At 44.2% G+C, this 26,839-nt stretch overlaps 2 protein-coding genes across 6 annotated transcripts; one reads left to right on the top strand and one right to left on the bottom strand.

The window, feature by feature from the left end:
- Positions 1-109: 109 nt before the first annotated feature.
- pex1 (peroxisomal biogenesis factor 1) lies at positions 110-20,822 on the top strand. 5 transcript variants are annotated; one of them, XM_022251346.2, is made up of 21 exons: positions 110-243; positions 866-1,024; positions 3,818-3,901; positions 4,773-4,887; positions 5,212-6,509; positions 7,076-7,208; positions 8,292-8,544; positions 8,934-9,166; positions 10,200-10,370; positions 10,788-10,942; positions 12,885-13,101; positions 13,730-13,923; positions 14,018-14,152; positions 14,841-14,965; positions 15,153-15,235; positions 15,847-15,950; positions 16,591-16,918; positions 17,852-18,018; positions 18,140-18,187; positions 18,786-18,919; positions 19,267-20,822. In XM_022251346.2, the coding sequence occupies exons 1-21, from the start codon at positions 148-150 to the stop codon at positions 19,349-19,351; spliced, it is 4,317 nt and encodes a 1,438-aa protein (XP_022107038.2). In that variant the 5' UTR covers positions 110-147; the 3' UTR covers positions 19,352-20,822. The 5 variants fall into 5 exon arrangements, with proteins under 5 accessions (XP_022107038.2, XP_087002090.1, XP_022107036.2 ...); XM_087145964.1 differs by having other exon boundaries at positions 17,849-18,018; XM_022251344.2 differs by having other exon boundaries at positions 16,591-17,164.
- On the bottom strand, positions 20,525-26,658 carry LOC110988102 (uncharacterized). The gene is made up of 5 exons (XM_022251353.2): positions 26,503-26,658; positions 25,238-25,288; positions 24,607-24,705; positions 23,519-23,738; positions 20,525-22,937 (listed from the first exon to the last, which is right to left on the bottom strand). Exons 1-5 carry the CDS (start codon positions 26,610-26,612, stop codon positions 22,239-22,241), a joined length of 1,179 nt encoding a protein of 392 aa, XP_022107045.1. The 5' UTR covers positions 26,613-26,658; the 3' UTR covers positions 20,525-22,238.
- Positions 26,659-26,839: the final 181 nt, after the last annotated feature.

The following is a 26,839-nucleotide window of genomic DNA, read 5'->3' as shown; positions in this document are numbered from 1 at the left end:
ATTTAACTTAGCTGAGGAAAGCCTGCAAGAGTTCACAATTTTAGGGTTCATTTCAGATTCCACTATTGAAATATCCCCTCCCCTTTCTCCCCACGTCTCATTTAACCAGGAATGATCTGAAACATCCACTGAAAGTAGCAGCCGGCCATGGCACTTCGCATTGCTGTGGTAGACTTCACGCCCATGAAGAGCTGCTTCATTAGTCTGCCGGTGACCTGGGGTCAGGAGTTTCAGAGGAAGCAGGTGAGCCACCTGGAATCATTTACCACGTGGTGTTAGGTTCTTCAGTGACTACATGGTGTCAACACTGAGATAGAGCACCATGGTAGATGTGGTGTTCCTTTTGTGAGGTTCAGTCTTGCCTTGCCACGGGCTTAGTGCTTAGTCTGGACAAAAAATCGGACAGAGGTCACATTTCATAATATAGTAATTTTTGAGAGAACTGAGTGCGCTGCTTGAAATGCCGGAAAACTTGAAAAGTCTTCAAATTTCACTTGAGGGATTTCGTTCCAAAATGAGATGTACATTATTGAAATATTGAGCAATGTTTCCACCATTGTTACATATCTATGAACAAAAAAGAGTGTACTGGGTCTCCCTAAATGTTATTTCTCACTGTTCTAACTCACTGAGTTGTTTGCTACTGAGTAAAACTCGTAGAAACTGGCTAGAGGCAACCCCAAGGTGAAATTCAGAGAAAGACCAAAATGGCGCTTATGTTGTTTTGAAAATAAACTCTTGACTTCTTGTCAACCCTACCAATCTGCTTGACACTTCCTGAATTTTGCTTCAGCACGGAATTCACCCCTTGGTGAAGACTGACTCTATTTGTAAATGTTTGGTCACATCGTTTGTCTTTTCACAGAGCTATATATTTGAGCTGCAGTGGGGGGACAGGGGCAGGGCCTATGTCTCCTGGGCCGGAGATACCGTCCGGCTGCCAGAGGGTCATGCCGACAGGACGCCCATGATTCAAATCAACGGTCTCTATGGCAACAAGCTGGGTCTTTGCCATGGGGAAGAGGTAAAACTATGTGACAGTTGTGAAAGCTCTTTCTTTGATAATTGCTGAAATCCTTGTAGTTCAGACTTTCAGGTAGGGCTATGCCGAATATTTGGTCGAGTATTGAATGTTCCAGTATTATTTTCCGAATTTGAATATTCGAATGCAAAATTCATGAAAAGGAAGGTAGATTTTTGGAGGGTTTTAAATGAAAAACATTGTACCGTGGAGGCTTGTTTCAAGCAGATTCTAATGAAAAGGGACAGAAATTTTACGATTCTAAAAGTAAACTATTCATTAAAAATTTAACAGGAATGAAACTTTTCAACAGGACAGTATCATTAAGAAGTATTATTTGTCTCTTAAATCTTGCTAAATCATGGCTGGAGATACACCTAGACGTAGGAAACTATTACAGTGATTATGATGTACAATGGTGTTCGTTATTGTAACTGATTTTGTATATGGTTTGTTCATCAACAATCTGCCGGTCGGTATGACCGGATATTTGGATATTTGATCTATTGAAGGTTGAATATCTTATATTATAAATATGTTATATTTCGGGGTTGATATTTTGGGAGTAGTAACGGTGCATTATGGAGAAAGTTCAAGTGCAAACCATAATTGAACTAGGGGCCAGTTGCTGCTTACCAGTGCCCACACGCAGTGCATCCAACCCAAGCAACCCCAGTTTTAACCACCTGTCATGCCTGTAGTTTGCACAGTCTGACTGGCTGTGACTTGTTGGCTGCAATTCCTGTTCAGTTCATGGTCTCTGCAATCTTAGACAGTCACAGTTACACACGTATAGTTTCACTGCGTACTTATTACAAAAAAGACTGCATCAATAACCAGCAATGCAGCCATGCCCCAGGTTTTTTCTCGAAATGGTGGGCTACATGTATATGTAGATAGACCGACCATCTTGTTAGGGCAACATTGGTACACTACGGTATGTACAAAGTCCAGTACATACATGTACATGGAGTTTGTTGCTTAAACTGACCTAGATGCCTGTACATGTACATTCATCCACATGTACATGCATGTGCAAACACAAATGGAATGATGAATGGAGTTTCACATTTGCAAACGTATTGTGCCCACATATTACACTCCAATGATTTTTAACCAGGGACCTCAATACTTTCCCCCAGGTTCCTGTGCATCGATAGACGTTAATATTTTTGTTGTCTTTTTTTTCCAAAACTGGCATTGGGTGCATCTGTCGATTTTCTCACCGTCCTTTGTATATGGAGACCTCGACGCTGTAACAGGTGTTTTGTTATGCTGAATGGTATTTGCAGTGTGTAGTGTTGAGTGCTCAGTTTTTATTAATTGGTCCCGTTTGGTGGTTGAAGGAAGCACTTATGGATGTTGATGCACCATACGGTAGGTGAGGAATGCTTCACTTTTGGGTAATTCCAGAAATTAGGGTCCAAAAGTGTGACATTTTTGTGTCCCTGTTACATGTACATCTAACCATTGTTATTTGACATGGAAATATCACCAGAATTTATTTCAAACTATTATTGGGTAATTGTGGAAATTAGGAGTCCATTTTTGTTTCTTGTCCCTGTCACGTCTGACATATGATTTTGTATTAAAGTTCAGAACACATTTTCTAATTTCTAAGAGTGATGAATTAATTACAGGCCAATTCCGGTGATATTTCCATGTCAAATAACAAAGATCAGATGTAACAGGCCCATGCCAATGTCACACTTTTGGACTCCTAATTTCTGGAATTACCCTACTACTAGTTTGACAGGTAATTCTTGGAAATTAGAAAATGTGTTCTAAACTTCACAAAATGGAATGCCAGATGTGACAGGGACACAAAAAAAATGGACCCTTAATCTCTGGAATTAGCCATATTGTTGGGACTTCCAATTTTGAATGATGCCTTAGTATTCTTTTAATGTACACCGTACATGTAGATTTTTCCTAATAGATATAAGTGCATGCCTGTCTACCTGTCCCAGAACATGTACCTGTCAATATTGCTAAATTTAGATAGCTACATATACATGTACCATACATGTACATGTGTGAGCACACAGACAACATACCGGGGAGATTCTGTCAACTGAGTTCCCTGTTTTTGTACAGGAAAACAAAACGAAGATCATCCGAAGATGTTGGTAGCCATGTTTGTCAATTATTGTTCAATGCGTTTTAATTTAATATGCGTTCATGTTCATGCACCGTACCTGTATGTGCCAAGGTTGCCCCTGCCTGTTCAACTGAGGCGGCCCACCTCACTGACTTTATGACCACCTCGGGCTTTTATGTTGAATTTTACGACCTCACACTTAAAACAGACAAAGATGGAAGGAAAAAGCAACACAACTTAGATATTTTGAAAAAAGATCAGTTTTAGATCATTCAGAATGGTAAAGAAGGACACAGAATACAAGATTGATTTATTTTAGAGAGGAAATTTGGATTAACTGTATTATTATACTTTATAGATTTCATTTTAGGTTTTTTTTTTGTTTTAGGTGCTAGAATTTGGAAGAAAGAATTGTTTGACCATTTCATACATATCAGTACCCAAGGGGAAACCTGGTACGCGCACAATTGTGCAACATGAATCATCCCTCTGCTGTACAGTATGGATGAGTGATTCAGACTCATGATGAGCGGATTCCAGGAAAGCGCTTCAATAACAGAAACTATTGTTCAAAATATCGTACCAAGTAACTGACCCTTGCCCCCATTATTTTGTAGTAATGGCTAGTTTATCACTCCCTAATAATGTTGGATAACCAGAAGTTGTTCTGTAATTTGCTTGTGGGCATTTGACAGATTTTACTTCAGCCGGTGCCAAAGGTCCACTCCTGCAGCAGGGTCAGCGTGGAGCCTGCCACATCTGATGATTGGGAGATACTGGTGAGTGGTGGGACTCTAGACGTACATGTATATTTTATGGGCATTTTATGGAGGGGGTCAGGGTTTTGCGTGGCAAAATGAAGATGTGCGGTCAACAAAAACATGATTGGAAATCCAGCTTGAAGGAGTTATCATTGCGGGAGAAAAGTGAGCATTTTCACTGAGTTTCTTAACTGCAGAAAACAAAGGAATGTTCACTCAAGGTACCGATAGGTACATTGTAAAACAAGTGTTTACGAGTAGGCCTTCCCCGCATTAAGTGGAGAATTCCTTGTTTAGGAAAGTCAGTACCCAGTTATGGGGGGCAAAACTTTTTGCGCCCATAATGTTTGGGTCCCCCTGAAAATCTCTGTTTTTAACGTGTGTATTCCTACAACTATGGAACAAGTACATGTATGTATGTGTGAGTAGGCCATCCCCACGTTAAAGTGACAGTTGTCTTTGGAAAGTTGGAAATTTGTCCCCACAACGTTTTTGGTCCCTTTTACCTCTATATTTCAACAACTGTGCAGTCTCCATATTAACCCTAACAGTCCTCAATCCTTCACCTGTTGGAGGACTGAGGACAGTTAGGGTTAAATGATAACAAGTATGGGTGTGCAGCCCAGTGTGTAAATGCCTTCAATCGTGGACCTATAACAATAGGAGACAATAGGGTCCACGGTTACCGAAGAGTCCACGGTTGGAAAACGTGTACAAAACATATGGGAGGTCTTCCGAAAAAGTTAAAGTATGAACAAAAGAGGAACAATAGGGAGTCCACGATTGAAGGCGTTTACACACTTGTGTGTGTGGATGCTCGTACACGGCAAACTGCCTGCGCAGCATTAACACACAAAGAGTTACCAATATTGGAACCGTTAATTTGCAGGAGCTGAACACCGGCTATGTGGAGTCGAACCTATTGAACCAAGTCCGAATCGTCTGGACCGGTCAAATCCTTCCCATCTGGATTGAGAAGAAAATCTGCATATTCATCCGAATCGGTAAGATGACTACACTGATTATTGGCTTCTTTCTTGCGAGCGCAGATAAAGTGCTTGTGGCTGAAATTTTCACCAGAAGTCCCAGGCTGCGGTTCTTGGAGATGTTGGAATGAGTAGGAGGGGTCGTGGGTTCGAGTCCCATCTGAGATCTCTTTGTGATTTTTATCTTTCCATGCCTGTAAGCACAGAGCGTATTGTACTTTATCGCATTAGCTCAACAACAAGAGGATGAAATCTATCTTTGAAGAAATTCTTTTACAAATGGAATATCGCGGCAATTTTTATGTGCTCTCATTTTTTGTTTGGTTGCTCGACTGTAAATAGGTGCCACAGATCCGCCTGCATCCTGTGTCCAGTTGGAACCAAACACTGAACTCATCGTTGCACCCAAGTCTCGCCGCAACCAAGCGCCCGCCGCAACCCCCGTCACAAACGCAACCCCTCACCCGAATCAGTTGACGGGAAATCCTGACAGGGAACACTCCGAGAGACGCCTGGACACATCGCTCCCCAGCAGCTCCAGCATGGGCTCCATCATAGGCAGCGTGCTGTCTGGCTTCACCAGCGACTACGACTCAGCGACGAGCCCAAGCGACACCACATTCTCCACGGCCCGGCTGACGGATGCCAGCTCCAGCGCCACCACTCCGAGCGAACCCTGGGACATTCCCACAGAAGTGCTGGACAAATCAATACCCTGGTCGTACCGGTTCTGGCGTCGGATACGATCTGTCTTTGTGAGTGACGAGGCCGAACACATCTCCAAAATGGCGGGCGGAGACATGGAGGAGGCCCGTCGCAAGATGGCCGCCGAGTTTTGGAAGGACGTGAGGATCATTGCGCGTGTTCAGCCAATGTTCGAACATCGAGAAAGCTCAGTCTCCCGAGTCTCATCTTACTCAGGTTTGTTAAAGTCACAAGACCCTAAGCAGATTCCAACCTCCAAAAGGCATCATATACATGTAGCTCCAAGCAGCGCTGTGCCTGCAAGGCAGACGAGACCTATGGATTCGCCAGACTGTCCAAGTCTGTCCCCTGACACCCCTCGCGATTCCTTCACAGGCTCCTCCTACACGCACCTCATGCAGCCCACCACGGTCTACCTGAGCTCCAACTGCGAGACGGAGTTTGTCCGGCACCACGACTCCAACACAGACGAGCACCAGTGCCCCGTCAATGAGTTTGTGACCTTCGTGGCCAACCTGGCCAAGCTGCCCTCCCCCCGGGAGAAGAAAGAAGAGGTCAACCGCAAGTTCCAGCAGACGCAGAGCAAGTACGAGAAGGCCATACGGGAAGTGATGGAGCAGCAGAAACACCCACAGATGAACACCACCACCCCGACAGCCAAAGACGCCGCTGCGAAAGGCGAAGACTCCAGCCCGTCCTGCGTAGTGCGGGTCATCATCCACAGCAACGAGCTCAAGCAACACCAGAATGGCCAGTCAGAGAACGTCTACTCTTCCAACACCTTCCAGAAGCAGGACATCACCTGGTTCATCCAGATCCCCGACCTGCTGCGTCGGCAGTTGGGGCTAGAGTCATCCGCTAAAGTAGAATTGCGACCGGTACTCATCCCGCCAGTGCCCATCCACAGCATTTCACTTTTCCCGCTGTTTGACAAGGTGCAGTGTTACTTGAAACATTAATTGGCTAAGATTTAAGACAAGGAGAAGGAGGAAGAAAATTTTGTCAGGAAAATAGCAACTGAAGAATGCTACCCGTACATAGCTCCATTTCGTTATATCCATCAACGCCAAACTTATATAAGGAATCCCAAAGCTATATTTAGATACGACTATTTGTCAAATGTTGGTATGTTAACTGGCTGTAAAATTGTGGTTACTGGGTTTTTTGTTTTGTTTTAGGGGGTCTTTTGTGGTTGATGACCACTTTGATCAACACATTTGGTCTTCAGACTTGAAATTTTGCCGAAGTTTATCACAGCTAGTTCCAATTAAGTTGCAAATATTTGCAAAGCTGTGTTACGATATTTTTCCCTCTTTTTTTACAATTTCTCGGTATCCAGACACCCACTATTTATGATTTACAGATAAACAGCTCAAAGACTAGCCGTTACTGCACAGTCCAAACCTCCATCCTTTTGTGATGGCGCAGAGAAATTAGAATGGGAACAAGGACAGGAAGCTGGCAGCAACAATCCTGCATATTTTCTTTTCACTCTTTACAGCCGTCAGATTTGACAGTGGAGGACCTAGTGTTTGCGTTTGAGTACTGGGTGACTTGCGTGAGCTGCATGATTTCACCCATACCCATCCGACAGCACGGAACACTCCTGAGATTTCCCATTTCAAGAACTGGAGGTTGGTGTCAGACTCTTAACGGGATTTTTCTCTCTCTCTGGAATAGTTTGGTTTTTTTTAGATGTTTTTGCTGGTTTGGTGTCTGTAAAAACCAATGTAAGGGGAAAAATCAGACAAACACATTGTACATGTGTTATTGGCTCCATGCGCCAAAATGTGCCGTGGTCTGCCTTTGGGGCTTCACATTAATGTGACCCGCTCTGCAGCCTAGGGTAATAAGTTGCACAATGCCAAAACATGCGATGGCCTGTGCTACTTGGAGAGGGCAAAAATTATTCAAAAAGGTGATTTTTTTGTTTTTTTCTTTAATATTTTTTATAATGTTTACATTTTCAGAATTTGTGACTACAAATATGGATACTGGTGAATAAAGATGAAAAAGTTATCGTTCAGTAGGAAATCCTATTTATGTTTCCAAGCGCTACACTTCATGAGCTTTTTCTCGAAAACAAACAAATACATAAACATACAAATGTCCATATATCTCCAGAATGCAGCGCATTACAGGGGTCATTCATAAATCAAGTTGTAGCTTTTGATGTACACAATCCAGCCATATCAAAAACTCATCACCTGAATCTGGCAACCTATTACCCAATTTCTAGAGCTGGTCACGTTTTTCGAATCTCATCAGACTCTGAAACCACTTTTTGAGGCCTGTAATGGTTCAGTAATTGAAAATACCTCTGTCTTTGTGATTGATAACCCATGCCTTACTATTTTCACCACCAAAAGATGACTTTATATTGAGATAAAAAGCTCCGGAGTTGGGAGTGCAAATATAAAGCAAAGTCCTAGGCCGTGGCCGAATTGCCCAGCAGTGGCTTGACATTATACTCAAGTCTATGGGGAATGGCTGCAGCCACGACCATAGACTCATGCATAATCTTAAGCCATAGTCAAGTAATTCGGACGCGGCCAACCACTGGACATAGATAGCCCAGAACTGTAAAACATCCCTCATGTGCCTGCTACTTTGTGCACCATAGAATATGCATATATCGATAAATTTGAGAAGTTGTAATCGTCTCCATGCAAGACGCTAGTGGAGATTCCTTCATCAACGTTTTCTTCACATTTCAGATTTGCATGGAGAGTTTCTCATCTCCATCAACGAGCAGGACAGGCTCACCCCCTCGCCTTCCTTCCCCTCTTCACCCGACGACCCTGCCCCGCCCTATTACCTCCTCCATCCCCTGGTCGCCAAGAGATGTCGAGCCGTCATTCGGGACAAGATCACCTCGACCAGCAAGCCCGCGTTCATACCCAGGATGCCCTCCTTGGATGTAGCCCATCTGGACAACAAAGTAGGCGGTTACAGGCTGCGAGACCTTGGGTAAGCCCCCTCCCCCTCGAACGGTAGAATGATTACCACAGGTACGTGTATTGATCACCAACGTTAGCCATATGTGTTAACTCTGTAACTTAAGATGTCATGGTGAGTTCATTGACCCCTCGTAGCAAATCTGTCAATTTGTCCAAATGTAACTTTTTCACAAGCATTACTCGTAAAAGACGTTTAAAATCCTTCAAGGAACTGGCCTCTGTACTGATGACGCCACTCTTTGTTTGCATGTGCATTTTTCTGTAGAGCCAGTGGGAGCCCACGGTCCACTGAGCACTGTGGGAAAGCATTTATGTACACAGAGCGACCTATTTATCCAGTTCATCTCAACACACTTGACATTTCACCTCTGTCTGCAAATTTGGCTGTTTAATTTCCAGGGGAGTTACGGCTTTGGGCCAACAGGCCATCGACTACCTCAGCGCGGCGCTGATGACGCGGCCAATCAGCCGCTGCCTGGGCGAGTCCCTGCCGGGCTTCCTGCAAGGCGGCCTGCTGGTCTGCGGCCCCCGGGGCAGTGGCAAGAGCGCCCTCTGCCGCTCGGTCTGCCGGGAGATGGCGCAGTGGCCCAGCCTGGCGCACGTCAGCGTGGTAGAGTGCAAGCCCTTGAAAGGTGAGGGCAGAAGAGTTGCAGTCGAGTACTTCAGATCACTGCATGAGTAATCATGAGTAAAGTCCTTTGGTATTGTCCACTCGCTGTTCCATCTCAAAATACGGTATTCGCGAAGCACTCGACTACATGTACCGCTCTAGATTATGTTTGGTAACTATCATATACGTGTAGCCAGTGCTTAGCAGAGTCGTCTCGAGTCCGTTTCAAGTTGAGTTACCAAATATTGAGCTGGCACTGTTTAACTACTTCTGGACTGAAGCCTTTGCTCCAAAATTTTGACTTTCAATACAAGGCAAGATCCAGCAGCCGAGTTTTGACACTCAGCGAAAGGCCACAAATACTGACTCACGAGTGTGGCTGGACTCATATTTTCACAGTACTTCTTGCCCCAACCTCGTATTTGGGGCACTACCGCGGAGCAATATTTGCCACCATGGCAGGCCATGACAGGCTTCTCAGACTGGGTGCGTGTTTGTGTGTGTACAAAGTAAAATGGGATATTGGCATGTGTACGCGGCCACGAGGGCTGACTCAAGGCCATGCATGGTCAGTTGTCCTTGTGCATGCAGACTGTCGGGTCATGTTTACATGTCCACCAGCAGTTTTGTGGGTAAGTTCATTGCCAAATGCTCAAATGGTTAGGTGCGAACAAACCAGAGGACATGGGCATTGATTGGTACGTGCACACAGGTAAGATTACAAAATAAAAGGATTAATGATTGATGATTGAAAATGAAGTTTTTTGAACAAACTTACTTAGAGAAACTCAGACAAATACTTTTCAAGTACTTTTCTCTTTTACAAAACTGGAGGGTCTTAAGCCTTAAACTATTTTATGATCTTACCTGTATCAATGTACCATCCACTCTCCAGCATTATTCACACCTAGCCAGTAATTGGCCATGAACTCAGCACTCGGAAAGTACTCAAACTGCATTACTGTGCTCCGGCGCAAACTACATGTAGGTATAAACTAGTCCTTTCCAAGTCCCCATATGTCAAATATTCAATTGAAGTGATGTTCACCTCGCAGGGAAAAGAATCGAGACCATCCGCAAGATCTGGGAGGAGGCCGTGAACGAGGCCGCCTGGCGACAGCCTTCCATCATCCTATTGGATGACATGGATCACGTGACCGCCTCGCCGTTGGGACCAGAGCAGGAGATAGGCCAGGAGGCGGTGTACCACACCCGCTTAGCTGACGGTAAGTGAAAAATAACATCTGCATTTAGTTTCCACTTTAAAAACGAAAGAAAAATTGTTATTTCCAAGGATGGATTTGTGCCGGGGAAATGTTTATTAATTTTAGATTTTTGCCCTGCCCGACGTGTGTTATCTCACTGTATACTCAGTGTTTGCCCCCGGAAGGCTTGTGAAAAAACCACAAGCGTAGTCGGGTGGGACTCGAACCCACGGCTTCTTGCCTACAAGTGCAGAGGTCTTAACCACTCGACCACCGAGCTTGCCAGTGTCAGCTGGCTGGTTCGAGCTTTGGAGTTTTGGCTTTGGAATATTATTGGGTCAAGCTGTTTTTCCTACGGACAAGGGTGGTTTGATTAACCAAATTAAAGGGAACGAAAGAAAGAGTCATTGGGGATCGCCTGTTTTTATTCCCTCACAGTCTTGAAAGACATTATGATGGCTGAGGTGAAAGAGGGATCACGGGTCTGCATTGTAGCCACCACAAGGTCAAAGGGCAGTCTCCACCAATCACTGACCAGTTCAAGAGGCTGCCACCTGTTCCAGTGCTGTTTGGAAATTCCATCCTTGAGCAAGGTGAAAAGATAATATTGTGAAAGCCATGTCCAAAATGGACATTGATGGCTGCGGCTGTGGCTATTCTGCATTACTTGCTAATGGTAAAAATCAAAGCCACAGCCGCGAAATGGCTCATTTCAAAGTAGCTTTATCCTGATTTGAACCAATTGCCGCTGGGGTTCCTGGTACTGGAGACCTTGGCCTTATATTCATGGCCAGGGTGCCCAAAATTTGAACTTTGGAACTGGGCCTTTATTCGTGGCCAGGGTGACCAAACTTGGAAAATACAAAAGACCGAGCTGTTGGGACCTGCCGATCAAGGTGCATATGCTGTCAGCGCAGAGTGCTGGCATTAGCCGAGGTAATCCGTCATTGTTTTGAAACAGTACCATTGTTTGCCACTGCCAGCGCCCACAGATTATCAGCGGGGACAAAAGCACTCCAGCGATGAGCAATACAAAGAAGAAATTATGCAACACCGCACAATGGGGGCTCTTTACTGGGTGGCAGTTGTGCCTGCAATGCTCAGGCATCAATGGAGGTTGCCTGTAAGATTGGACTCGCCACCAGATAGTTGTTTGTGTGGGTGTACACCTCCAGTAATTGAAGATATGAATTTTTGAAGAATTTTGAAAACCGGAAAAATCATGAAAATGCACCCGGTAGCAGGTCATGCATGCCGAAAAACCACCCAACATGAAGTGGCTAAACCTATACCAAGCCCTACCACAAACTTTTAAAATTTGACAAATTTTAAAAGTCTGTGGTAGTGCTTGGTAAATTTAATTTCCAAGAGGATTTCAGATGATGTAGCATTAGGCGTTGGCCTGGATGTGTCATGAAAATATTTGCACAGAGAATGTGTCATTGGATTTTTCATATTAAACAACAAGGAATTTTTGAGCACTCAGGGAGGTCTCTAGCAAATGTGCCATTGTATGAATATTCATGAGAAGGGTCAAAGTGGGCAGGGCATTGCACTGGTTCATTTCATTGGTCAACAACATATTGCTATCCGTGGGCACAGTTGACATGTTCATCTTAACCCTTAAGACATTAAACAGGGTGGCGTCAGTCATCGAAGGCTGAAACTCTTGGTAAAAACTTGTGCAGGGAAGTCTTGGAATAGTCTTGGAAAATTTGGAAAAAAATAGGGCATCCTGGAATCCTGTCGTCAGTGGAAAACAGTCATGGAAATAAGACTTGAAGGTTTTCATGGTGAAAGAAACTAGATGAGTAACACGATTGCGGTTGCACCATGGATCAATCTCTTTCTTGAGTATGTGTGGTTCTGAGAAGAACCGGGGAAGAACTCGAAGTTTCGAACAGTATACTCTGAAGACGGACAGAGTACACTGTTCCCTGGTTCCCTATTCCCTGGTTCTTCTCAGAGCCAATATACTCAAGAAAGAGATTGATACATGGTGCAACCGCAATTGTTTTTCTAGTCATGGAAATGTCATGGAAATCAAGATCATGCAAGTGCTACTTGAGATGGGCCACTTTTGATCTGATAACGACATAATCAGAAATTTACAGGCTTCCTTGTCAATCTACGTAGTGACTGCAGCAGTCTTTGACTTAAAGATACCAACATTATTTAATGAAAAAGCTGTCTATGATTAACTCAAAGTCAGTACTTCCAGTTTGGAAACCTACCTCTCAGATGGCCCTATAAACACTAGATCTGAACTAGGAAAAGGAAGAATTCTAATTCTAGATAGGGTGCTTAACTGGGTCCTGAATCCCTTAGAATTGGTTTGATCATCACTATTTAAATACTTTCACCAGTCCAACTAAGTTTAAAATTTAGAGCCTGGAGACCACTGTGTTCATGGATGATTTGTCATTAGATATACACAGGTTGAATTGCTTGAGTTCAACATGACTGGGTGGTTGCGAATTTTGACAGCGAGATTGAAGATAGGGTCCGAGTTTCAAACTGATTTCAATTCTTCAGTCCCAACGTGTAGAGGTCCTCAACTCTGCCATCCAGTCCAAAGTCGAGATTGACCTACGGACGTTTGACCAGATTGACGCTGACCAGCTGGCCGCACGGATGGAGGGCTACGTGGCCCGAGACATAGTGACTGTGGTGGAAAGGGCCATCCACGCTGGCTGCTGCAGGGAGCTGGTGGAAGGCAGACCTGTCCTGCCCATAGAACCAGTGAAGCAAGGTGAGGCTTTGAAACCACAGGCATCAATATTCTTCAAGCACTTGACCACTTCACACTAGATGACATTTACAAGGCATGTTCTACAGGCCGTAACACAGAGGACATTTAAAACATGTTCTGATGAATTCCATACGTAGTTCCCCTTCATCAAACATGTGCCCAGGCTTCAGTGATTCACATTGAGTTTGTACATAACGCTGAAGCTCAAACCTATCTGCGGTTGTTGAGTGTACACTATTGATATCATTGACAACTCACGGTACCCAGTGCTGCATTGGATTGTAGTCAACCGCCCTGTCCCGACAAACTCGGTGGTCGAGTGGTTAAGACTAACAAGCCGGACGTCTTTGGTTCACATCCCACCTGAGCAAATTGGGGTTTCTTAGTAACTCTGGGACCACTGAGGGTAGAGGGTGAATATACGGATCTATGTACTGGGCAAAACCTAGTATAAAAGATGCAAATCATATTGGTATGCTCTCTTGTTTTTCCGCTATTATAAAGAACCAGTTTACATTGGTATTTCTCTTTGGTAAATTAACTTGAAATTGACTTGAATTTTGTATGACACATCATTGCAGGCTTTTGAAAATTTCCCCCATCTCACTTCTTGTGCTGTTCAACCCAGGCAAAGATTCCGTCGGCAACGCAGACGAGATTCTCCTGCTGCAGGAAGACTTTGAGGCCGCCCTGCACGACTACACGCCGGCCACGCTCCGGGACGTTCCACTGCACAGCGCGGGGGAGCTGGGCTGGCAGGACGTGGGCGGGCTGAGGGACGTGAAGGAGTCGTTGCTGGAGACACTGCAACTGCCGGCCAAGGTGAGCCGAGTCCAGAATGCCGGGTAAGAATGTATTAAAATTCAAAGGCCACCATCTTTCTCACATCACTTCTTTTTAACCGTCTCACACCCAGTATCCGTCGTTGTTTGCCAATTGCCCCCTGCGTCTGCGGTCGGGGCTGCTGCTGTACGGCCCACCAGGCACAGGCAAGACACTGCTCGGGGGTGTGGTGGCCAAAGAATGCGGTCTCAACTTCATCAGCATCAAGGTGGGAGTTCTCTCGTTTGAAAAATCAAAGTTGCAACATGCAGAATATTAGACAGTCAGTGCTGTACGTACTAATAATGGAAGTTAATGTTCTGTAATCTTATCTCCACAAAGTCAGGTTTACAAAACACGAGCCCCCAAGGCCCCCAGGGGAGAACGGTTTATTATTAGCTGACAGGCACACTTGGTTACGAAATGAGACACTTTGTGGCATCGCTTCGGGTTTAAGAGAGAAAGGCTAAAGTGGTCTTTGTGAAGAAAGTACCCTTGTCACTAAGAGCAAGAAGAAAGGGTCAGTGGTGACTGGTGCAAAGACCCTGTATGTCTGCCCACTTTCAGATACAAACATTTTCTGTGCTTTGTGTGAATTGTATGTGGGTAACTCCAGAAATTAGGGGTCCAAAAGTGCGCCATTTTTGTGTCCCTGTTACACCTGACCTTTGTTATTTGACATGGAAGTATCACTGGAATTGATTTCAAACTATTACTATTTTTTTTGGCAGGTAATTTGCATTAATTCATCACTCTTGGAAATTAGAAAATGTGTTCTGAACTTACAAAATCATGTCAGATGTGATAGAGACATGAAAAAAATGACCCCTACTTTCTACAGTGGGCTCATATTCCTCGAGCTCTCGTTTGTCAAGTGTGTAGAAACAGCGCCTTTGTGTCCCGCTTTGTCCTGGTAGGGCCCAGAGCTACTGAGCAAATACATCGGAGCCAGCGAGCAGGCTGTCCGCGACCTCTTCGACAGGGCTCAGAGCGCACGACCCTGCATCCTCTTCTTCGACGAGTTTGACTCGCTGGCCCCGAGGTAGGACATCTCCGATAGGTCTTACCCCATTTCTTTCCAGATTTCATTCCTGTGAATTTATGTCCAACATGGTAATGTTCCGCCAGTGGTGGTGCTGTGAAAAGTCGGAATCTGGCAGCTTTACAATGCTTTGTACAGTGTGGCTCTCTGAAGGACTTGAACTTTCTGCCCTGATATCTTGTTGCAGGCGAGGGCACGATAGCACTGGTGTTACCGACAGGGTCGTGAACCAGCTACTCACCCAATTGGACGGCGTGGAAGGGTTACAAGGTAGCAGAAAACGATGACAGAACTACCCACTCCTAACACTGTCTGAGGACCGACACATTAGAAATGACTTTCATAGTACAATAGACACAAACAGAAACAAAAGGCTAGGCAAGGACACTGAAGTGTCATTTAATGCCATCGTGCACCCACCCCCCCCCATGTGCCCCTGCCTCAACCCATCTCTTGGCCATACAGCATCCGCTTCGATCTGTGCAGTGTGTCCTGTACTGACTGCCATCATTTTCAGCCATAAATATAATCAGTAGCAGCACCTCCCAAGATGACGAACTCCCAAAATGTGACAATTTCAGGTGTATAGCTTTCATTGAAGAATGCCACTTTGTGTTTGTTGTTCTGTGAAACACTTGCATTTGAAGAAGTCACAAACTTCTGTCATTGGACCTAACTGAGGTCATGCAAAATTAAATGATTACTGAAACTCCTCTGGATCATTTGAACTTCAGATCAGTCTCAGGAAATCATATCGACAAGCATGTCTCGAGGAGTGGGAGAAAGATTGATCATTCTTTTGGTATTGGTTGAACGTAGTTTTATTGAGTGGATTGTCCATTATAGATTGTCTTCATTTCTTTTGTGTGTGTGTGTTTCAGGTGTGTACGTCATAGGCGCTACCAGCCGGCCAGATCTCATAGACCCAGCATTACTCAGGCCAGGGAGATTGGACAAGTGTCTTTTCTGTCCCATTCCATGCTCAGTAAGTGCCTCAAAATCTCCACTCTGTTTTCATGGATCCCTAGTTTTAGCCTTCTAGCAGTTTCTTTGAAAAGTTTAAGCACTTGTTATGCTCAGCGAACGGTTTAATATTCAGGATTCCTGAACATGAAATGGTAGTTGGCAATCAGTGCTGCAGTTGAGTTTGATTCCGTACGAGTACAAAAACCTACCTGAGTTTGAGTAATACTATGAGTATGCAACACCTCTGTAGTTGAGTATATAGGGAAAGAAGCACTTGAGCAGGGGGTGTGAGTCCGAGTACTGCAACACGTTGGGGTAGGTTCGAGTGGCTGCCATTCTTCAACAGCTGGTGAATTTTGCCTGGTATCCAGGATGCAGTTTGTGCGTAGGTTACAAGGGAAAATAGATCAGAGGTGGGCAAATGATCATTCTTTGAACTTGCCTGCAGTTGTAGTTGAGTATATTGTTGTGAGAGGGAGTATGAAAAAACCCACTCAAATATGACTATTCCAACATTGAGTGTTGTACTTGAGTATGAGTACTGAGTGAGTTTGAGTGTCAGTACTAAAGCACTAGAAACAGTTTACAACTTGAACAGTTTAACTGGCCTTTTTAAGTTTGGAGATGGGATTTAATTCCTTTTCTCTCTCTCACAACAGGAAGAGAGAGTGGAGATCTTACAGGCCTTGTCCCGCAAGATCCCCATGATGGATGACGTAGACCTGCGCTCAATTGCCCTCAAGTGTGAGCACTTCACAGGGGCTGACTTCAAGGCTCTCCTATACAATGCCCAGCTCGAGGCAATCCACGGCACACTGTCCTACCCAGAGCCCCAAGACGGAGAATACGATTTGACCCCCCTCACCTCAAAGCATTGCAGCATGGGGGCAGACGACTGGAAGCTGACGTTCCTGGAGAGCTTCTCGGCCGAGGGCGACAGCTATGACTTACCAGGGTCACCACGGCGACAGTCACGTCAGGAGAACGGTAATTCCGCCGTCCGTTTCGGCTCCCCACAGAAGGAGCGGTCCAACACAAACTCAGACTCCAGCACCAACTCGGAGTTTGTCCGTGTCGACTTGCAGGATGTGAACGGGAATGCCGGATCAGGGGAAGGGGGCTTCGATGTACCCGGCAGGAGGTCAGAGGTGAAGGGTCACAGTCCGTCCATGAGGCAGCTGGCCGCTGCAAAGCAAGGGAGGAGTCCTAGGCCGCACATCAGTGACATAATTGGTACTGGGTTGTCTGATTTCTTTACAGAGTCATCATCACTTGTCATGGTCATCACTTTGGGGGCACTATTCCTGTCAACAAGGAATCTCCATCTACTTCTCATTTATCTTTAAAACTTCACGCGTTCCTTCAAGATGCCTGATAGGGGTGTGCATTACTGGGTATAAGAGAATCGATTATCTGAGTGAAATATCTTTATTAACATTCTCACAGTATAACCTTTAGCACTTTCCACTGCTGTCATTTATTTCATCGGCATCATTCCCGGGCTGTCGTCACCTTTTCTGTTGACTGTTCTTCATCAATGTCTACAGAGTTTTAACCCTTGCCTTGCATCATCCTTCATATTACCTTCATTCTTGTCTTACTGAGCTTTTTATGATTTCATAAACTTTACAGGAATTAGCAGTCATACATCATAAAAAATTGGGACTTTACTTGATTTTGTCATGTACTTATTAACATAAAGCTATCTGTTTTCCTTAAAGGCGGTTTTGGAATTAAGGAAAGGTTTTTGGCAATGAAACCCCAAAATGGACCCAGGCAACCGCCAATCTCAGTCAGTTACCTGGAGTCCAGTACTCGCCCCCAGCATCACCACCAGCACACACACTCCACACGATCACATGATGAAAATCAGCCAATCACGTTTCTGATTCGTTGCCTACCTCCTCCCCCCCCCAGCAGATTCCATTGAGAACGAGGAGGTTCCAGGCCCCATGGAGGGGCCGCTAGATCCACTCTACAGGGCCTCGGGGCAGGGGGCAGACCAGCCGCAAGTCATCTACATGCCCACCCTGCGAGACGGGGTGGTGGACCCCAGCCGGGAGATGCAGGAGAATATCCAGTCACAGGCAAGTGTGGCGTGCAAATTGGCCACGGGGGTGTGGCTGGGACACCTGTGCTAGCAAGAATGTCTTGAATCGGCTCGTATTGGTTTAAGTGCCTAAACCCCTCTCTTCTGTCTGCTTTCAGGTTGCTGTTATCAAGCAGAGCTATCAACAGAGAACAAGCAGAAATCAGGTACATCGAACTGATGTCCATGCATATATTACAGCTATGTGTGTTTGCAACCACCTTTGGTGGTGAACGTTAAACATCAGCAGAGAGTATGGCCTGTGGCGATCTAGGGTCCGTGGTTAGCAATCCAGTACAAATCCTATATGAAACCTCCACAAAAAGGTTGAGGCAGGAACAGTAGGGCAATGGGAGGTCCAAGATTGAAGGTACATGCATGTGTGTGGTTAAATTTTTTTGGTACAACTGCAGTGCTGTTTCAAATTCCTTATATGTTTCTGTAGTCTTGAGTCAAGTCAAAAGCAACTCCAGTGTACTGTGCAACAGCATTTCTGCTGTGACTTTAGTGTTAATACCCCAATATCGGGCCTGTTTGTATTGATCTCTGTACCATAAACAGCTGATGAGGATGCCCATCGAAATATCTGGATGTAAAATTAAAATGCACCAGGGTGGCTCCTGGTCAGTTGGAGCAACTTCACGGAATCAGAAACGTTACTATCGTTGCCCCCTGATAATTGAGAATGCAGTAAATGGGTCATTTAATGGACGGATGTGCTGTCCGCTACCGATATTTTCTTATCTTGGCTTGGCTTTCCAATAGGGTTTCCATGACAATGGACCAAAACACACGGATGGCTCGTCAGTGATTCACATCAGCCAGTTGCATCTGCTGAGAGCAGCGGCCGACATGAAACCATCCGTCACCCCCAGCGAGAGGGCTAGATACCAAAGCATGTGAGTGGAGAGATAACTTGGTACTGAACAATGGTATATGGTTTCACACGTTTCCTAGAGAGTTATCGGGCTAAACCGCTGTTTATGCTGTATCAGTTGGGTATCCATACTCGGGCACATTCCTCTTTCAGGGGCATTTGTACTCATTCACATGAAAATTGGTCACATGCTCCACGGGCCACTTTATACATGAAGCAGTGTGTGCAGTCCGCTGCTTTCTCGTGCAGACTGTTTTTACGTGCAGTTTTTCCTTTAACCAAGGCATGGAATGTGTAGTCGTACTATCTAGCTGCGTGTCAGTGAATTGTGATTTGAGGCCAGCTGATGTATTCGTTCTATCCTCCCAGATATGACAACTTTGTGCAGTCACGAGGGGGCAACTTCAACCCAACACCCCAGCTGACAGGACAAAAGAGGGCGACATTGGCATGATTGAACCAGAGCTTGTTGTAGATAGACAGTTGTGACAAAGAAGGTCCACAAACATGGACACAAAATGGCTTCCTCATGCAACGGCCTGCGTTACACGGGTGTTTCACCTGTGAACTGTGATGTAGCATGTGGAGTGGTCATAAAGCATTCACTGTTTGCCCGTGGACATGAACAACACAATGGAATGCATCTCAGCGGATGCATCCTTCTTTTCTGTGGATCTGACTTTGCTCGGCTAGACTTGGAGTACTGCAGGAGTGATCCATGTCTCCGACTTCCCAGGGAATGAAATGCATGAATATTCTAGTTTGTGTACCTTGTCAGTGCGATGCCGTTTGCAAACAAGGAACAGCAGACCAACTGCAGGATAACATCCTCCAGGATGTTGCCTGTGACATTGGAAAGAAGCCTATTCAAGGCAAGCACTTGGCGACACACTGTCTGTGTTGACAGTCTGAAGTCACACGTATATATAATGTCATCACTGATTTCCTGTGTGACCTTCATGATCCGATTGGATGAGTTTTAATGAGTTCTTAACTTGCTAGCAACTCAAAATTAGAGATACCATAGACTTGTATTTCCATGACTTCAAATGATTGCTTTTTCAAGGGGATATGGAGAAATCAAGCAGGATTGAATTGGAGTGGGCCTGCAGAGATCTCCAACGTATGCAGCATACGTCGATCAAAGTGATCAAAATGAGTTTGTTCAACAATATTCAAATTTATTTAAGTGTCTGACATTTGGCTGATTGTTGCAAAATAAGTTGGCCGTATGATGGAACAGTACTCTAACAGTGGAAAGTGTGTTATAAATTGATTTTTGTTACTTTTGCGATGCATAGTACTGAAGTTAATCAGTTTGAATTATATGGCCTGTGCTTATATTTATATTTCCTACATTATTAGTCAGTCAGTGACTTTAGAGAAGTGCAGTTGGAATGACTGTACATAGTATTGGCCCCCAGTAATGGCCGAAACTGTATCAGCTACATTATCCTTGACCAGTTATCACAAGGGGATCACGCGGCTTCTGTCTTTGCCGGGGGCCCCTTTAAATGTCGATCATGGAGGGAGTGGGTTTAATCTGGCCGTTAAGGCTTTTTTCCCTACTCCAGAAGACAGTTTTCTTGGGTGATATGTCATTTCTTTGCTTCCTCAAAACTTTGTAAAAAACGACCCCAAAGATTACGGAAAGAAATCCAGACGTGTTTTGCCCTCTCCCCCTAAATGGTTTGGGACATGTCCTTAGTAGCGTTTGTACTATAAAATAGCACGTGATGGATTTTCTGCAATCAAAGTTTGATCACTGTTGATTTTTGCCAGTTTAGAATAATGCTGACTTCTGCCTTCTGGTCCCCCACCTGCTTTATGTACATTTTTTCTCAGTAAGTCTTTGTCAGATCTTGAGTATTATATTTGAATTTTAAGTGGCAATACACAACTCAGTTGATTTCTGAATGAGCTTCCATCTTTGGTCGGTGTTACTCTGTACATGTACATCCAAATTGGACATTTGGTGAGCAGTTTGATTGCAATGTGAGTTTGAAGTCTTGTAAGCTTGTTGCTCTAATAGACCGATTGCACCTGCTAAGTCACATGACCTACGTGTATGTTGGGTATAAAATATCAACAGACATGGTGTCCTCCCACAGGAAAGTGTGTTTACCAAATATACAGCTGACGTTTGGTACAGCACTCAGCACACCAGTAGTCCGAGTACTGTCCCGACAGCTTTATTTTTCCTAAATGACACTTATGACACACTGCTATGGGGGACAGCCATAGATCCTTAAATCAGGGAGCATCTGAAGGTCAGAAACTTATGGATTTCATTGGATTGTTCCCACTGAAACTCAAGGGTTCTGATTCCCATTCCCTTGGAACGTTCCTGCTTTGTGCATAGAGCATTCCCAGGCAGCATTCCAGTTAGCCGACTTGAGGTACATGTGTGGCGGACACAATAGGAGGGTGGTATCGGAATTGGATAAAATCTTGTATGTTTACTCCAGATATACCCATTTCAGATGGCGCCCTCCTGTTGTGTTGCCACCACGCTTTGAGGAGGTTAAAGGGCATGTCGTGTTCCCTGTGGAATGGCCACTTGTTCTTGAACGGGAACAAGGCATTCTAAAAATGGAACATTCCAAATAATGATACATGCTTCCTTAGCTGAAATAAATGGAAATTGTGCATATTGCTAGTGTTAAAATGGGCTAGGTAACGGCTTTGTTGAAACATGAGAACAAGTCATTCTCACAAATGAAAGCGAACTCCCTCGTGAAATCCGAAAATAACATTATTTGAATAAATGTGGTTGTATGAAGTTTATCCCTGATTTCAATCACAAATCCTAAATTTATTTATTACCAGTGGTATGGCCAGGAGGGGGACACACAATCGCTCCCCCCGTCACCCCTCCAGCTGGGAATTTGGAAGAAACCAATGAACTTATTAAGAAAACGCTAGCCCATCCAGCTTCCCCACTTGATCCCCCAGTGCAAACCCTGGCTACACCATGTGTTTTTTTGGCCCACTGTCAAAAAGCAACATTCAAATTCATAGTTATTCTGTACTCGGTACTGAAAAAAGCTTACCAAAAATTGGCTCTAAATAGCAGGGGTGTTTGTTTTCCACACTTAAAAAAGCAAAATTACATGAAACGCATGTACAATGCAAGAGCAAAGCACTGTCGCAAAATTAAAGTTGCCATGACTTTCATCTGAGCTGACTGAACATTAAGATATTTTCAGACCACAGGTATGCCCTTAGGATAGATACTTGTACTGAAGTTTCTTTGAAACTGATCAAAATTTGTCTGCAGTAGAAGGCTGAACTGGGCCCACCATTCGCTGAGCCATTACCCACAAGAGACGGTTATTGTGTTACTTCTTCCTTTTGTTCCTTTTCCTCTTTTTCTTCAGCTGTTTCTTGTTCTTCAGTTCTTTCGGGATGATCTTGACCGGGAGGACAGTGACGGGTCTGTAGTCCGGCCGCAGTACCATCTTAGCTCTCTTCTTGGAGGGGCCCGGAGGACTGCCTGATAACTGTCTCTTCTTTTCGGGATTCTCGTTGGCCATTTGCGGTGATGTGGTCTCGTCCACTTTCGAAGCTGCCTGACTCTGGAGCACAGGAGTTTCTTTGGACAGATGTAGTGCTTGCTTACAGCTGTCGTCAGTTTTACTTTGATTTTCACTCGAGCGCTGTACATGTTCCAGGGCTGTGACATTCTCTGGAGGGTGGACTGCCACTGCTGCTTTGTCGGGGACCTGGGCTATGGCCCCTGAATCTGGATTTCTGTCCGCTTGGCCTTTGCTGTCACTTGAAGTTCCTGCTTGTGCACGGTCCGGGGCTGCCACGCCAGATGATCCTTGACCTTTGCCCTTTCCTTTGCCCTTGGCTTTCTGCGTCTCTGCGCCCTTGTCCATCATCTTTCCCCTAAGCACGGTTTTTGTGACGACCTGACGGAGTTGGTCTAGGGTCAACTCTTTGTACTGGAGCCATGGGATGTCGATTGGCGGTGTCATGGCAACAATAAAATTAACAAGATCATCAAAGGCAGTTGGGTCATCGCTTGTAAGTTTCTGAAAGCAAGCCGAGATAAATCATTACAGAATATTTGAGAATGAAAGGCATTTTGAGTACAATGCAAATCAAATAAAACAAATATAAAATTTCTACAATTAGTTGCATGTCTGTATAATGTTTAAAATAATAAAGAAACTTGACTTGGGTAAAAGTAAGTTTTTCAACAGTTTTCTTTTTCTTTTTCTTTTCCATATTTTTATAACTGTTACGATAGAGGGTTTGCATGGCTGCCATCTTGCAAGTAAGTGCCTTTGATCCACACTGTATGCATAAAGGAGGTTTCCCGTTGGAACAAAAGAAATGCCATGCAAGATGGCTACCATGCAAAGCCTCAAAAAGTACAGTTCTGTGGGTACCCAGTTGTCCGGGAAATGGATGTCCACTTACTGAAACCCACAAAGAGTAGCTCTAATTACAGCACTGTTTCAGAGAAAGGCCGCACCAAATAACTGCTCCTGCATCTCAAAATTATAGCAAACGTTCCTCTAGAAGCCACCACCACTGGCTGTGGCTACCTCCCATAAACAGGTGTGCCTGTCTCAGCCGCAGCTAGCCGATGTGGACGTTGGCTGCCTACCTTGAAACCGACAGCCAGGAGCACCTTGAGCTTCAGTATGGGTGCCAGGGTGGAGCTCAGCCCGCGCAGGCACAGCACGGGGGTATCCCGCGTGGCACCGAGGGACATCAGGTGGCTGGTGGTGAGGGCTGGCTGGGCCGAGCGGCAGACCACGGCCAGGCGGAGCCCGCCTCGCTCCAAGGAGCGCGTCACCTCGTTGACGCCGAGTGCCAGCTGAGATCTGATGTGGGAAGTCAGCAAGAGTCTGACTGTGTCTGATTTACAAGTATTTGTGGCTATGCCTTTGACTTTTTGTATTGACATTATACAGGTGAATATCCACAGCCACAGTTTCTTAGTCATTATTGCACTGACTTCTGATTGAACAAGTAATTAGCAACAACATTTGTACACTGAGCTTGGTAATTCCAGAAATTAGGGATCCAATTTTTTTCATGTCTCTGTCACATCTGACATGATTTTGTAAGTTCAGAACACATTTTCTGCTTTCCAAGAGTGATGAATTAATGCAAATTAGCTGTCAAACAAATTGAAATAGTTTGAAATCAATTCCGATGATTTTTCCATGCCAAATGACACAGGTCACGTGTAACACGAACACCAAAATTTCACACTTTCTCACCCTGAATTTATCGATTGACCCAAACGGAAAACTTGTTTAGGTCATTGTATACCTTTCCTTCATTTAAAAACACTAACAACCATCTTGTACATGTATGTGTGGCATAAAGTGTACCCTTGGTTAACAAATGTTTGGCTCAGGCTGAAGCACTTTTTACTTCCTTTTCAACATGGGAGGTATTTTCGCGATATTTTGTAGTTACGTTTTTTGTTTTAATATTAATATGAGGTTGTTTTAACACTGTGAATTATTGTTATGGTTTCATGCTCACGGTCAGCCATAATTTACTGGCTGGCAAAACGGCACTTGTGACATTGGCTAAAGAAAGGTCTGTGTACTGCAGTTCAGGAACAACCTACAGGTACGATGTATGTGCACCAGTGCCCTCTCATCAGTGATGAAGACTGAGATTCTGCCGACAGAAATCCCTTAGCTCCAGTAAACTCTGTTCAACTTTCTCACTAACCTCAGGAAAGCTCGTTTTGTTTTGGCTTCTTCGGAGACAACTTTCCTTTTTCCCTTCGAGGGCTGCTTAGCCAGACTTTCTGCATGGGGAGTGAAGGCGCTGTGGTACCACAAGCAAAATGTTGAGGTTATAAAACCTGAAAGATTTACAACCTAACAGGTGTTTCTCAAGTTACTGTTCTTGGCATGATTGGTTATACTTAAATTAACGTTAACCCTTGCCTAGCTACCGGTAAATATAACAGGTAAATATAAAATGATAGATATTGATGGATTTAACAGATGACACAAATTGTAAGGGACACGGTGTCAGAGCAGTGTTGGTGCTCAATAACTATCACCGTGTATGTCACTGAATTGCATTTGTCATGAACAAACTTTATAAGGAAATTGACTAGGCGGTTACAATGATTGTAAAGATGAACAAAGAAATTGACTGGAGTGGGATTTAAACCTGCAACCTCCGGAATACCGTACTGGTGCTCTACCAACTGAGCCATCCAGCCCTACGTTGGTGGCCCTTGAATTTGGTTCAGTTGTATTTTGTGGCAATTGGGAGCGCCTGTTGTGTAGAAAAACCTGATGCCAGGGAAATGAGGATTTTATCATTATGTTTGAAAGATACAATTTACCTTGTGATTTTCTGAAGTATGGTGGCTGTCTCTTCTTGAGAGAGCTGTGGCCTATTAAAAAAGGAATTCCTGTCAAATATACTTTATTGCTATGTATAAATCTGTTTGAAAATACTTTGAAACTGTTGTAGACTCCTTTTCACCAGACTCCAATTTGTACATAGACGAGGTAGCAAACAGCCTCTTACGTTCTTTACATTCCTTCAACACGTTGGATAACTTGGAAACTTGTGGTTGTTGGCAGTAGGGATTCACATCACAACTCAGAAACTGTCCCTAAACTTGGGGAAGTCACTCTTTTTTCATGGACAAAAGAGAGAAAGTCTCCCAAAATAGGAACTTTTTTCAAGTAGGCTTGGCACTGGGGATCCTTTTAATGCCATAATTAGATTCAGCAGAAGAAAACACCCAGGGCTGCTGTTTAAAAAATAATCTATGATTTATTTCTGGGATACAGGAGTCTGCAATGGGACGCAAAGGGTGGGGAAAAAACCTCATCAAAACAACTTTTCTGCATATTAATCCTAACATATTTAGATTAAATCATTAATAAAAACATCTAAAATAACTTAAATGAATGGAAATAATGTGAAAATATTTATAATAGCATGTGGGCCCTGGGTTTTTTATGCAACCCCACTGGGCAGAAAAAAGTCCTTTAAGGAGACCTCTCCACGCTCTCTCGGAAAGAGTTCCACAAACGGACACCACTTGACACCCCATGCACAAACCCTATGAGACTGGTCTAAAAATTCTGTGTTTTCTAAGTAAAGAACTTGGTTTTTCTTTTCTGGACATGTGTTTGCTTTCTGGAGGCTAATACTAGTAGGTCACTGTATATGTAGAGAATAATTACTGGTGTCCGTATATGGAACTCTTCCAACTCTCTGTGTCTAAGGAGACTGGTTTTGTCTCATAATTTTTAATAATGGGAATTCCCCGAATTTGAACAGTCTCCGAGTTGTGATGTGCGCCCTAGACCTAGTCCTACTGCTGGCTGTGACGTCACATCAGCCTGAGTGACATGCATGCAGGCTAGTATCATGCTGTGCACAATGGAACAGAGTTCCTGGATGTCCAGCCTTGAGAATGTTCAGCGTTCACACCCACAACCATAACGTCACTGCCAATGCCAGTCATGCCAGTACCATGTCCATAACGATGACTGCGTTATGCATGACATGCACATGTGAGACAGCTTCGTAATAGTATGTTCCATCGTATTCTTCATTTTCCTATTAGAATATTGAGAAACTTGAACTTACCACTCAGACGAGAAAGGAGATGTTATTGCATTCTTCACCGGAAAATAGTTTTTATTTCCCTTTTTGCCTCGAACTGTACTCGCACGAGAATCGACCGTGGGCGCAGCCATCTTGCTCCCTTAGAGCCTCCATCAAAACTTCAAACTACTGGACAATCAAAAAGGTTCTTAAATATGCTCGAGTAGCAAGTAAAGGGCTAAATTAATGTAATATACATTAATAATATCATGTTATGACTTTCAAATTAAAAAATTACAAATACAGTGTATTGGTATATAAGTATGAAGTTTATAAATATTTCGAGGATATTTTGTAAATTTCGCGCGCTTTGTGTCAA

Source organism: Acanthaster planci, linkage group LG14 (assembly GCF_054643075.1).
Source record: "Acanthaster planci isolate LZ-2023a linkage group LG14, COTS_SCS, whole genome shotgun sequence".
Lineage (NCBI taxonomy): Eukaryota > Metazoa > Echinodermata > Asteroidea > Valvatida > Acanthasteridae > Acanthaster > Acanthaster planci.
The sequence above is the reverse complement of the archived record's forward strand: the minus strand, read 5'-3'. Positions and strand labels throughout refer to the sequence as shown.

Excerpts from the sequence above, each read along its gene's own strand:
- pex1 (XM_022251343.2), top strand. The coding sequence starts at position 148 with ATGGCACTTCGCATTGCTGTGGTAGACTTCACGCCCATGAAGAGCTGC. Across the intron at positions 9,167-10,199 it reads AGAGTGCAAGCCCTTGAAAG|GGAAAAGAATCGAGACCATC; the intron begins GTGAGGGCAGAA and ends TTCACCTCGCAG. Across the intron at positions 14,153-14,840 it reads TCAACTTCATCAGCATCAAG|GGCCCAGAGCTACTGAGCAA; the intron begins GTGGGAGTTCTC and ends TTGTCCTGGTAG.
- LOC110988102 (XM_022251353.2), bottom strand. The coding sequence starts at position 26,612 with ATGGCTGCGCCCACGGTCGATTCTCGTGCGAGTACAGTTCGAGGCAAA. Across the intron at positions 25,289-26,502 it reads TCTCCTTTCTCGTCTGAGTG|GCCACAGCTCTCTCAAGAAG; the intron begins GTAAGTTCAAGT and ends CTTTTTTAATAG. Across the intron at positions 22,938-23,518 it reads TCCTGGCTGTCGGTTTCAAG|AAACTTACAAGCGATGACCC; the intron begins GTAGGCAGCCAA and ends GCTTGCTTTCAG.